The 14,118-nt window shown below is 36.1% G+C and overlaps 1 protein-coding gene across 2 annotated transcripts in view; it reads left to right on the forward strand.

The window, feature by feature from the left end:
* The first annotated feature begins 382 nt into the window (after positions 1-382).
* Nedd4 (E3 ubiquitin-protein ligase Nedd4) overlaps positions 383-14,118 on the forward strand; it is a 144,687-nt gene continuing 130,951 nt past the window's right edge. The window contains exon 1 of one of the 2 annotated variants that reach the window (XM_072523307.1): positions 383-742. In XM_072523307.1, coding sequence (XP_072379408.1) covers positions 572-742 — 171 coding nt within the window. In that variant the 5' untranslated portion in view covers positions 383-571. The remainder of the gene's footprint in view (positions 743-14,118) is intronic. The other variant, XM_072523309.1, reaches the window with a different exon arrangement.

Genomic DNA, 14,118 nt, shown 5'->3' on the forward strand with positions numbered 1-14,118 from the left:
CCGCACGAATAAATAATAATCGTAAAATTATAGATCTTAGAGTGGTATTGTTGAACAACTGTAAAAATAAAACTAATTATTTAAATTATTCACAAATACTTCCTGCTTTTATAAAACGTTGTGTAGGTACAATAAATAATAGATAAGCCAATAAGTAATATCATTACTGTGTATGCTTACTAGCCAGCCAAGAAGGAACATAAAGCAGGTGTACAAAACAATTTTCTTTATAGTATTATTAATAATAAATTATTTATAATTAATATTCTAGTAGGTACACACCGTTATTAATACTTAGCGTTTGGAAAGTTGGCAAACTTGATTGTATACATTATTAAACAAATCTTATGGTGTTATCTTTTATTTACAGTTTTAATTAAAGCTTAATATTTTAGATAACTACTCAGTTTGTGCTAGTCATATCACGTATTTTTTGTAACGTGTCGTCATCACCAGGGTCGTTGATTTTTGTCGAAGAAAACATGATTTGAAAAGTGAAAGTGATGCACAGTGAAATAGTTTTATTTTAATGTAAATTGTGGTTATTCAGTGCTACAATAGAAATGATCAAATGCCTAGTCGAAAAAATAATAACACCGAACGTGCCAGTTCGTCAGGCTATATTAGTAGACCGCGCAGTAATACTTGGTCGAACAATGCAGCAAACAGCAGTCGATCTACATCAGCATCCGTTCCAAATTACGATCTAGGTGCAAGAGGCCCTAGGAGATCTTTATGGATTGTAAGTCATATTTTAGGTGTATAATTCGGTAAAATTGTAATGCGCAGTTGTGAAAGTCATGAGAACGAATTGTTTTTAAATTTAATATTGGTTTATACTTACGGTTTTTTATAAGATATATAAAATATAAAGCGCATTGCGATAGGCATTATTAGGTCTAATATTTCATATATAACTGTAATACACCTAACCATAAATTTATTTAAGTACCTAAATCTCCATAAAAGGTTTAAGAACCACAGTGATTGGATATCTCACGGTGGTTAAGAATATCCTCCATAAGAAAAGATATATTTTACGCGCTGTTCATCATCATCTTTAGCGTTTTTCATAGAATAAAAAAATCGACTCTCAGATTCAAGCAGTCCTATTCCGTAACGGTAGTAGAAAATTCATAGCCTAAAAGTGCAGTAAAAGTTTCAAATCCATAAGATGTAGGTATAAAAAAGAAATATATGGCATCCATTTTCCTAATAAACCATTCATCATCATCATCAGTAGCTCGAAAACCCTTTCTGGGTCCTGGCTTGTTCTAGGATTTTCCGCTGTTCCTTTCTTTGTTTTTCCATTATGCTAATAATTTCCTGCTACTAAACCATTAGCAGATTAAAAAAAAAAGTTTACAACTGAACCTTATAAGATAATCATCTAAAACCACATTAAGCTCTAATAGTCCATGTTGTGAGACAGCTTCTGTAGGAAAAATGTTTCTGATTCAGTTTATTTGCGGATTATTGTTCAAAAATGCCCCCTTTAAACAAATCTGAAGGATACCGGGCAAAATTTTGGCGCAGAAGTTGTTTTAAACATTTTTTTAAACAAATTCCAATAAGCACCTCCCGGAAAACCTTTTTGTGTCATTTTAAATAAACAAGGACACCTGTCATTTTAATTTAAATTAATATTTTTGAAGTTACCAAGTGAATAAATTGAAGTTTAAACATTCAGTTTCAAGATTCTGAAGAGCAATCGAAGCTTATTTCAATTTAGACCGTTGTTTTTTAATTATTAATTATGCACGTCCACTCGATGTTTAGGCCGCCGTACTATATGGTGCTTCTCTGTCGCACATATTATACGTACTTACGCGAAAAAATCGCAACAAATAATGATATTTATTAAAATTTTCTAATTTATCATTAAGATAGTTGATTATGAAATTTATTGTGTACCTACTACTGTACAAAATTTTAATAAATCTTTCGCGTAAATACGTATAATAATAAATTATGTATAGTGCCACAGAGACGCATCATATTTATCGACGCGCATAACTAACAATTAAGAAACAATGGTCTAAATTTAAAAAAGCTCCGATTACTCTTCACAATCTCGAAACTGAATGTTTAAACTTCAATTTAGGCACTTGGCAACTTCAAAAATAATACTTTACATGAGTTTTCAATCAATGACATTTTTTGTTTAGAATAACACAAAAAGTACAAAAAATATTTTTTTGAGTAAAAAAGGTGATTTTTGAAATTTGTTTAAATAATTTGTTTCCAAAAATTTCGCCCAGCATCCTTCAAATTTGTTTAAAGGAGACATTTTAGAACAAGAATCCGCAAAGAAACCGAATCAGAAACAATTTTTCTACGGGAACGACCTCACAACTTTGACTAAAATAAATTTAGTATTCCGGACTTCCGGACAAAAAGTTGCGTAAATTGCAATAAAACAATAATATTAAAAAGTAGATAATTAGTTAAAAGCTGTACAATTTAGTATGTTTAGGAAGCACGTTTTATAATACAGTAAGCTGCAGAAAAAAAAGGCCAATATAAAATGTTAATTTTGATCATAAAAACTTTTTTTATTTAGTGCCCAATTTTGACAATTTTTTATAACGTTATAACTATAAGACGACTGTTAAATCTTCTTCCTCTTCTTGTAGGAGATGGTCCTGCATATTCTATCATTCCAGCTCTTTTGAGGTTGATGTCCAGCTATTATACCACCTCTTCGGGGTTCTTCCTAGTAATCTTTTAGTATTGGGTTTATGTTTTTGCACATTTTGCGATTCTTCCTGGGTCCATGCTGTCGACATAATCTCTCCATTTGCGACGTCATGCTCGTGTCCGTCTCACCGTATCCTGGACTCCAGTCTCTTTTAATTTACCCTCATTCCTTATTCTTTCTCTGAGAGAAATTCCTCTTGTGGTTCTTCTTCCTAGCCACATACTTGACGTAAGAACTTTAACGTCAGCAAATGCTATGACACAACATAGTTTAGTGGTATGCAGAGCTCGAATTATCCCATATTAATCCACGAAATGAAGGGAACTGAACTATATAAGTAAATTTAATATAGAATTTCTAAAATTTACCAAAGCCGAATGGAAGAATATAGCCTGCAAAGACTGGTCCACAGATTTAACATAAGAGCGAAAGAATTTAATATGACAATCTCATCTCAGAAAACTAAAACAATAGTAGTCTGCAAAGAATCAACCAGATGTAAAATAGAAATTGATGGCATCAGTATTGAACAAGTAATGGAAATAAAATACTTGGGAATTACACTGTCTAGCTATGAAGACCTGGACAAAGAAGTGAGAGATCAAATACAAAAAGCAAATAGACTGGCAGAATGCCTTAATAACACCATATAGCGAAACAGACACATTAACACTGAGCTGAAGTAAAGAATTTATAAAGCCAGTGTAAAACCAGTAATGATATATTCCTCAGAAACAAGACCCGACACAGCCACAACGCAAAGGCTACTGGAAACGGAAGAGATGAGAGTACTAATACGCTGAGAGATCGAAAGAGAAATTAAGACATTAGAAGAAAATGTAACGTACAGTGTATAAATGAATGGACACAAAATGGAGGAGGCCCGTATCGTCAAAATAGCATGTGATAAGTCACCAATCGGCAGAAGAAGTATAGGACGACCGCGCAAAAGATGGAGTGACGACCTTCCATAGAGGTATTAATCCGCCAATGAACAAGCAGAATTGCTTATAAATAGAAAGAAGAAGAAGAAGAATGAAAGAAAATATATCCCGAAACTTCATAACAGAAATAGACAACGTTGAAGAATCCTGGGCAAAACTAAAAGCTAATATTCCAAGTAGTGCTAATATTACAACTTCTTCTTCTGTGCCTATCCGTTTGTTGACGACCAACCTGGCAATCTATATTTTGCACACTGCTGTTCTGAACAGATTCGTGGTTGTTGTATTGAACCATGTACGTAGATTTTTCAGCCAGAAAATCTTTCGCCTTCCTGGTCCACGTTTTCCTTCTTCTCTTGCCTGTAAAATGAATCGCAGCAATTCATTTCTTTCGTTGTTCCACAAGATGTGACCGAGGTAGTCGATTTTTACTATTTTTATTTTGGTTAAAAGTTCTTTTGCTTTTTGTCTTCTTAATATTACGTCCTAATTATTAACGTGGTAGATATAGGATACCTTCAGGATTCGACGACAAAGCCACATTTCGAAAGCCTCAATTTGCTTGCAGGTAACAGTATATGAAAGATATAACATCGTAGTAAACCTGATTTTTATGGGTACTGATAAATAATGAATTTGAATAGCTTAGCTATTTTATGAAATGTAGCTTTCTCTATCCTACATTTAATTTATAGGGAATGGTCCCAATTTTTTTATTGACGTTCGTACCAAGGTAGGTGTATGTTTTTACTCTTTCTATTCGTTGACCATTCACACTGATTCTTCCAAATTGCTGTTCTTTTTTAGGGTCATACATTTTGTTTTCTTACTGTTTAGTGAAAGTCCATATCTCGGATTTACTTCTGTGATTCTATTCATTACCTTCTGAAGGGCTTCATAACTGTCAGCGAATGCCACCGTATTGTCCGCGTATCTGATATTATTGATTCATTCTTCATTTTGTACTTCTTGAAAAATTTCCTCAGAGTATATGTTGAACAACAGGGGTGATAGTATACATACCTGTCGGACTCTACGTTTGATTTTGACATCATCGGATTCTTCTGCCTATCTACGGATAGACGACAAAAAAAAATCAACATAAACAGACCAAAAAAAAATAAACCCTCGTTTACACATGAAGACAAGATTGCAGCTAAGGAAAAACGAAATGCATACATAAGATACATGAGCAACAAAACACTTTTTTTTATTGACGTGGAGGAACATTTAATTCCCTTAGTTCTCAGTTTAGATATTTCGATTGCTATTTTTAAAACAATACATATGGACATTTTCGGAAAAAAATGAGATGTATCCAAACACTTTTAATTATAAAAAATGGCGATATTGTGAAATTCGTATGCTACTTGTCTAATATTTTTTTCTTATTAAAAATCTCTGTTACAAATCTGTGTCAATCTCCCTTTTTAACCGCTTCTACATTAGAATTTAATATTTAAAGAAGTTTTCGGGAAAGTTTCAGATTTCCAAATTAAACTAAAAATGATTTCATGATTTCAAAATGACTTCATTATAAAAATTGTCTTTTTTTGCCCACAATATGCCTGGAAAAATTCTTGTTTTCGACCTTCGTAGTATTTACAGATTGTTTATTATATTAAAATGATATAAAATAAAAAAATAAAAAAATAAAAATAAAAACGTTTATTGCCTCATAAAAAATTTACATGTCATTTATTTCATTCATTTTAGCCTTCTTTCTTCTTCGGCGTCCCGCTCTTGCACCGCCAGCTTCTTGATGATTTGACCTCTCGGCATCCTGGACATCTTTGTGTGGATATATCCTCGTCTTCTTCTGTAGGTACTAATTTAAAGCACCGTACCTAATTCCCTGCATGGCTGTTTTCCGGCAACCATCCGGCTAGACCCTGATCAGATGGTCGATCAGTCTATGGGTAGATCTATGCATCCTCTAGATCCTGTTATTCTCGAGGATGCCCCTGGTCTTATGGAGTCTTCTTGTGGCCTGGTGGAAGAAATACCTGGTCCTTTTCTCAGCCACCTCCCTCAGTGGTGTGTACTGGAGCCTTTCTCTGATGGTTGCGTTCGTGATTCTGTTCTCCCATGATGTTCCGTCGATGATCCGGTAGCATGATGTTTCCGTGGCTTCTAATCTTCTCCAGTGTGTTTCTGCTATGGAAATCCACACTGGTACAGCATATAGCATCACCGATCTAACATAGGCCTGGTATAACTGAATCTTCTTGGCCTTGGACAGTGGACTGGTCCTAAAAATGAAAGGGAGAATTGCATTAGCTTTTACCTTAGTTTTTTGTGCATGCACCCTTAAGTTGAGTCTTCTGTCGAGGTGGACTCCTAGGTACTTGACTGATTTTTCATCCTGGATCCTGTTGCCTCCTACTCTGATTTGGTTTCGTGGTGGTCTGGAACTCTGGCTGAAGACTATGAATTGCGTCTTTTGGGCGTTGATTTTTATCTTCCATTTTTCGGTGTATCTCGTGATTTTGTCCAAGTGGTTTTCTATATCCCTGATTATTCTTCCTTCGTCTTTTCCGGATGCATACACTGCTGTGTCGTCTGCATACAGAGCTGTTGAAGTTCTTGGATCTGTAGGTAGGTCTGAAACAAAAATGTTATATAAAATTGGCGATAAAATGCTGCCCTGAGGCATTCCTTCCTGAATATCCTGGATTGCTGACATCTTTTGGTCCGCTGATACTTGGAATGTTCTGTTGGACAGATCAAGTGTCACAAATGTTGATGAGGTAGTGTGGTAGCCTAGCTTTGTCCATCTTGAAGATTGGTGCCTTTTTCCAAACCGTGTCATATGCTTTTTTTATGTCCAGTATGGCTAGTCCTGTCCTTTGTTTCCTGTTGAATTTGATTTTGGTGTAGCTGATGATTCTTGCTAGCTGCAGTTCGCAGTTTCTTCCTTTTCTGAATCCGAATTGGTCCTCTTGAATAATTCTTCTTCTTTCTGTGTGCTTCATCAGTCTCTTGTAGATGATCTTTTCCAGAATTTTTCCCATGGTTTCCAGGAGAGAAATAGGCCTGTAGCTTTCTGGTCTTCTTCCATCTTTCTTTGGTTTTAGAAGTGGGATGATCTTCGCGTGTTTCCAGTTGCTCGGAAAATGTCCTTTTTCCAAGCAAAATTTGAAGATATAGTGCAGTTGCACTATGATCTTCTTTGGGAGTTCCTTTAGGGTGATGTTGTGAATCCCTTCTGGTCCTGGTGCTCTGCTTCCTTTTAGTTTCCTGATGATCATTGCGACTTCATATGGGCTGGAGTAGTCTTCTTCTTCTACTTGGAATTCGTTTCTTCTTTTTATCCTGTTGTATTCGTAGTCGACTTCTCTTCTTGTTCTTGGGTCCGACATGTCCTGGTTTTGTCTGTGTATAGCTGCCATGTTCCTTGCTATGGCATCTACTTTTCCTTGAGTTTCGAAATGTATTCCCTCGTTGTCCATAATTTGTGGCATCTTTTGTTTTCCTCTTCTCTTGGCTTTCAGCATTTTCCACACGTTTCCTTCGTTTTCTTCAGCTTTCCTGATGTTATTGTGCCACTAGTTTTCAGTAAGACTTCTCAGTCTTACTCTTATTTCTTCGGATAGGGTGTCTCCGTATTCCTTGAATTCCTGCCTTCTGGTCCTCTGGAATGCTCTTCTGGCCTTGTTTCTGTCCTTGATGATGGCCTGAAGTTCTGTAGGTATGATCAGTCCTTTGTTATTCGTCATAGACTTCGGTATGTTGTCCTCCATGGCTTGTTGTATTCTCCTAGTTATCTCTTCTATTTTTCTTTCGACTTCTTCTATTGAATGAAATTCCCTCTTCATCTCGATTTGGTTTAGTTGTCTTCTGTAGTTGGGCTAATTTGCGTCTTTCCATCGCCATCTTTCTGCTGGTTCTATGGTGGGTAGATCGACTCTTGATGTCATCCTTCAAGTAACTGATTTGTGATCCGAACTGCATTCGAAGTTGGCTCTAACATCTTCTATGATGACGTCCTTTGTGACGAATAAGTCCAGTGTTGAATTGTTGTGTCCTCTTATGGGGCTGATCCTTGTTGGTTCGTCTGGTGCGAATAACATCTTGTCCCTGTCTTCGCAGTACCTTAGTAGTGCTGTTCCTGGTGCTGTGTCCGTTGCACATCCCCATGATGTGTGTTTGGCGTTGAAATCCCCTGCTAAGACCACGGTTGGTGCTGAGTTGAGCATGGCATCTAATTCTTCAATGGCTAGTTCTTCTTAAGTTTTTCTGTAAATAGAAAAGATATTAGTACCTCCTACTTTGACTCCTACGCTCTCAAAGTGGTTGGTTTCCATGGTAACTTGGTTCCATTCTATGTTGTTTTTCACATAGATGGCTACTCCTCTGTCGTTGGGCACGTCTCTCCTTCCGTATCCATTGTAATTTGTTATCCTTGGTAGTTGCGTCGCCGTCATGTATCGTGTTTCAGACAGGCATATGACATCTGGATTGTGTCTTATTACCGTCTCTTGTAGCTCGTTGATTCTTAGCCGGAATGAGGCTATGTTGAACTGAAGGATCTTTAAATGCTTAATTGGCATTGTAGATCTCTTCATATTTTAAGAAAATCATTGCATGTTCTGCAAATGATTTTGCCTCTAATAATTCGTTCTTCATATCCTGCAGGATGGCCATCATTTTTTCGACGTTAACGATCTTGTTAATTTCAGCCCATGCGTTCTTTACTCCTTCCGGTCTGGAGGTTGGTTGTTGAGATTCCTTGGTGGTTTGCGCGTATGAGCGTCCTCCTACTGTAGTCCTGAAGGCTGACGGGTGAGGTGGAGCTGGAGCTGCCTTAGCTTGTGGTTGACTTCGGTTTCTTCTTGCCGTTTGCATGTCCAAATATTCGATGTGTTTCCTGTACATCGAGTAGTTTGCTTTGTGCTCCTCGTTGCAATTGCAACATCTAACCTTGTTTTCACGCCCTTTAGGTAGAGGGCAGTTCCTGGTTTGATGTCCAAGGGCGCATTTCATTAAAATGATTCAATTAAGCTTTGTAATGATTTTAAAAAATGTCATCTCTTCTTCTGGAAAAGTTATTTCAAAATTATAGACGTAATGGAAAAATTGAAGCGTCCAAGGCTTACAGCTTTTAATGATTTGGGTGCAAAAATGATTCAAGTAATTCTTAAGAAACTAAAAATTTCGAGTGAAGTTCATATAGTTTTTGATTGGTATGATGATACTAACCTTAACCCCAAACAAGATGAGACAAATCGGATATGACACAGGTGGAAATAATATTGATAATAAAGGCGAACGCTCATTACAGGATTATCGTCGAAGAGTTTTAAAATGGAAGAGCGTTTGTTACTGGAGGATTACCTCCTCGTGAAGCAACATTTGAATTATTATTGGACCAATGTAAAATCGCCAATATAGGTTTATGTTATCATATAAATGCAGATACCCGGCTAATATTTCAAGCATAACAAGCATAACTTGATTGTTTCAATTCATATACCAAGAAGTGAGGCAAGAACCTTTCGCGAACTGATTTCTTGGAAGCACTATACTCAAAACAAATATTAACTGTCTTTTCTGTATTTTTATTTACTCACGTTTTGAGGAAGAAATCAGTTAGCGAAAAGTTCTTCCCAAGATGAATTGATATGTTGTGAAATGCAAATTTAGATTTCCCATGTCAGTCCATTTATCGTCTGTTTTGCTTTGAAAATTGTAGAAGGCACAGATTTGGGCAATTATTTGAATTTTGGTTTCGAAAACTAAGAAATCTTTGGATTTCGACTGTTTTTTTAACCACTTACTTATTTGGATGTAAACAAGCTATAACAATTGTTAGTTGTTTCCTTCAGCATAGGACTCTTCGAAAAAATCAAAAACAGATGGCTACAGTATAAACTTACTTAGGTACAATTTCGCTATTAAAAAAATACATCTATAGATAAATTGCCTGCCTTGAAGTTCCTATTTATGTGGCAAATCAATAAGAGGAGTCAGACTATTTGCCAGAAATTACTTCATATGAAGTAACTAAGTATAGATGGATTCAACAAGACGATAACTTACATCCAAATATTTTACTAGGAAAATTGCGATGAAGTATTCACAAAAGTATTTTTGTACATGTTAAAAAAAGTTCTGCATAAGTAATATTTGTCCATAGATCGATTCCGAATTAGACTGCTTTGATGTATGAGTATGTACATGATCTGAATAATGTTGAAATAAAAGTCATGTTCAAGAAAAAAATTTAAACGATTCTCAATAAAATTATGATTTTCCTGAGCATGAATTTTTGGATGATTTTATAGTACCTATAATATTGCTTTTTAAGTATTATGTAATATAATTTAATGATCATTTGATCAATGATCATCTACAAGTTATAAAAACGCTAATAGAAAAGTGTACAGAGTATAACAAGCCTATCTTTCTTATATTCGTAGATTATGAAAAGGCGTTTGATACTATAGCATTGGCTGACTGCCGCATTGATTACCGATATATCGCCTCGAATAAAAGTATTTACGAAACTGGTACAGCTTGTGTCCGCCTTCATGAAGATACCAAGAAGTTTCGAATAGAACGTGGAATTAGACAGGGTGATACTATCTCCCCTAAATTGTTTACAGTTGATCTTGAATATATGTTCAAGCAAATGGAACGAGAGGATAACATGGGAATTAATATAAATGGGGAAGATCTGAACCACCTAAGGTTTGCCGATGACATCGTTTTAATATCTGATAGAGTTGATAAAGCTACAAAAATGCTGCAAACGCTCTATAAAGTGTCAAAAATAATTGGTCTTAAAATTAACACCTCAAAGAGAAAATTTATGACCAACCTTGTAGTCAGCGGTAAAATTCTGATTGAGAGCCATAACATCGACCAAGTAATAGCTTACAAATATCTAGGGCATGAGATTCGCTTAGGTCGAGATAATCAGACAACTGAAATACAAAGAAGGATGGGTCTCACATGGACTGCCTTTGGTAGATTGAATAACATTTTCAAGTCTATTATCCCAGTTTGTTTAAAAAAGAAGGTTTTTAACCAGTGCGTTTTACCGGTTCTTACATATGATGCAGAAACACTGACTCTGACAAAAAGAACAATAGATAAAATAAGAGTTACCCAACGCGCCATGGAAAGATCAATATTAGGTATTACCATCAGAGATAAAGTACCAAACCTAGAAATAAGAAGAAGAACAGGAGTCACAGATGCAGTTGAAAAAATAGCCATGGCTAAATGGGCTTGGGCCGGATATGTTGCTAGATTAACGGATGATAGACGGACCAGAAAGATTCTGGAATGGCGACCAAGGCAAGATACATATCGAAGCAGAGGACGACCACCGACTAGACGGACGGATGATATCAAGCACATCACCACAAACTGGATGCAAGAAGCTCAAGATAGAAATAGGTGGAAAATTTCACGGGAGGCCTACGTTCAGCAGTGGACAAATATAGGCTAATTGATGATGAATATAATTTATTTTAATTATTTTGTTTTAATATTAATATATTATTGTAACCATAAAGAAAAACTATTAACTATTATTAATCAAGTAAAATATTTCAAAAATTACTTTAACAGTATTATTTGCCGAATATAATTAATAAAAAAAATTTATTACGAACATTCTTATCAAATCTATTATCGAGGAAAAATTGTCAAACGATCGTAATTATAAAAAATTGCCATAACTTTTTGATCATTCAACTTAGAAATCTGAAACGTTCCAGAAAACTTTTTAAATATTAAATTTTAATGTAAAATTGGTTAAAAAAGACCATTCAAAAATTTGTAACACAAATTTAAAAAAATTAAAAATCGAAATATTTAAAATAAACTGAGCCGAGATATCGCGAGTTAAATATAACTTACTTACTTAATCAGTAGACCCATTTGTACCTTTCGGTGTTGGGCCTAGTTAAATATGAAATTTCATTAAAATAAAAAATGAAAATCTTTGCTTTTTTCTTGTTCTTGTACACGTTTCCCAACTACAATCAAGAAATTTATTCAGAAAAGTTGTGCAGATTTTTATTGCGAATATTTTGGTTTGGAGTTATGGGTTTATCGACACCTGAAGCACTTTATGGCATAATTTTCCTTCTACTTGTCCAAAAAATCATTAAAATTTTACCATAAATCGTTTTTAAAATCCCAATTTGTTGACATATTAAAGCGAATGTTTTTTATGGCATGTGCATGATTGACCAGTTTTCGTTGTGCTTCACCAGCACAGCAGGTCATCCACATATGCTATTGCCTGTACACCAGTGCCCAGGTCGGCCTATAAAATCTCGTTGTATAAAACATTCCAAAGCAGTGGCCTCAGGACGGAGCACACGGCACTACTGGAGATATTCACAAGTCGCCCAGAATAGTAGGATGATAATTTTTCAGCTAGCACTATTAAAAGCCTTTCTTATGCCGAGAAAGAAATCCACCAACCATCTGCTCCTACATATGGATATCTCCCTCTTGATCCTGCTTATGGCGGTGCTTCACTCTGTCTCCCGTGACTCCCGTTTCCTCTAATTTTAAACAAAATATACTTGTAATGAGTGAATATTTCTCCATCTAGGACGTCTTACTCCGCCACCTTTCTACTTATCGGCATAATTGCCATTGTGACGTCGATATGCGTCTGACTTTCTCTTCTGACGAAGGTTGCCTTACCGTTGTTGAGTATCACCAAATTTAGGGCTTGGATGATCTCATTCCACATTTCTCCCCTCTTGGCATTCCTTGGCGGTCCACATAAAATAGATTTTGTAATTAGATCCCCAGTAACGATTAGTCTTTTTTTCCTACTATGCTTCCTGCTATTTTCCCCTCCTAATGTGTTAATTGGAAGCAAATATCAACAGCCAATGTAACTCAAAAAAAATAAATCCTATCAAGAATCGAATAAGCGAGAAACACACTTATGAACATGAAAGCATTCGTTACAAGATCAGACCTTAGTCTAGAGCTCAGAATTCGAATGATCAGATGTTACATTTTCTCTGTTTTGCTGTATGGCTGTGAAAGTTGGACAGTGGACTCTGAAACAGCAAAAAGAATATATGCCATTGAAATTTATATATACAGACGGATGCTGAGAATTTCATGGATAGAAAAAGTTAGCAATGGTGAGGTACTTCGGCGCATGAGCAAACAAAAAGAATTACTCAGCATAATCAAAGAGAGAAAAATACAATACTTGGGTCATGTGTTAAGAGGTTAAAGATATGAATTACTCCAAATCATATTGGAAGGTAAAGTCTAGGGCGAAACATCAGTTGGAAGACGCCAGAACTCGTGGCTGAAAAATCTGAGAAGATGGTTTGACCGCTCATCCATAGAAGTCTTTCGTGCAGCAGTTTCCAAAGCTATAATTATCATTTGAATCCCCAACCTTCGAAAGGAGTGTTTCTTTGTAATGTTGAGGAGTGCCTTCGATTTTTTTAGGACATCTTACGCCATCTCTCTGAAAGCACCTAGTTCTTGGCTTTCTTTCTTCTCTTCTACGGCCTTAGCCTCCGCTGAGTCGCCCAGATTCTTTCTCTTTTCCTCCTCGGTCCCTGAATTTTTTCTGATTCTCGCGTTTTCTTCCTCGCTATCTATCCTCGTAGGTGATCTACCTAAAAAGTCTCTCCTTCCCAAGATCTCATATTTACCTAGTTCTTCAAGCTGTTTCCACTCCGTGTCCTCGTGCAGGTCGTCATCGTTTTTCTTGTTTTATTTTATTAAAACTAGTAGGTTGTTTTACATCCATATATGTTACCACGCGACGGGAAGAACAAAGGTTCACCTAGATAGTGCTCCTTTTTTCAGTTAAGGCATTTATCACCCCGGAAAGTTGCCAAGTATCCCGGGGGCACCGTTTGCAACTGCTTTCCGCGCAACCGTCAATTCTGAAAATTAAATACAGTATTCAGCAAGACCACTTATCTCCCATTGTAAATTGTAACATTGTACATTGTAAGTCCAACACTTATTTTAACTTCCAAAATCAATTCTACAGACAAATAAATGGTACCCCAATGGGCTCCCCACCATCTCCAGTAATTGTTAATATCTGGAAGATTGGAAGATTTCGAGACCCGAGCACTATCCACATCAATGCTCAAACCCACATGTTGGCTACGATATGTTGACGATACATTCGTCATTTAGCCTCATGGCAGGGATGCGTTGGTGTCTTTTCAAACCCATCGAAATGGTCTACATCCTAGTATCCAGTTCACGATGGAGGTGGAAACTGATTCATCCCTACCGTTTCTCGATGATATCATAAAGAAAAATCAATCCCAAGGTTTTCATCACTCTGTTTATCGAAAACATACCCATACCAATCGTTACTTGCATGCCAACTCTCATCATTCACCTTCACAAATTAATTCAGTCATTAATACCCTTGTCTCCAGATCAATACGTATTTGCGATGATGCAAGTAGATCCGCTGAGCTCTCTAGTTAAAAACAAGCCCTTATC

Source organism: Diabrotica undecimpunctata, chromosome 2 (assembly GCF_040954645.1).
Source record: "Diabrotica undecimpunctata isolate CICGRU chromosome 2, icDiaUnde3, whole genome shotgun sequence".
Taxonomy (NCBI): Eukaryota; Metazoa; Arthropoda; class Insecta; order Coleoptera; family Chrysomelidae; genus Diabrotica; species Diabrotica undecimpunctata.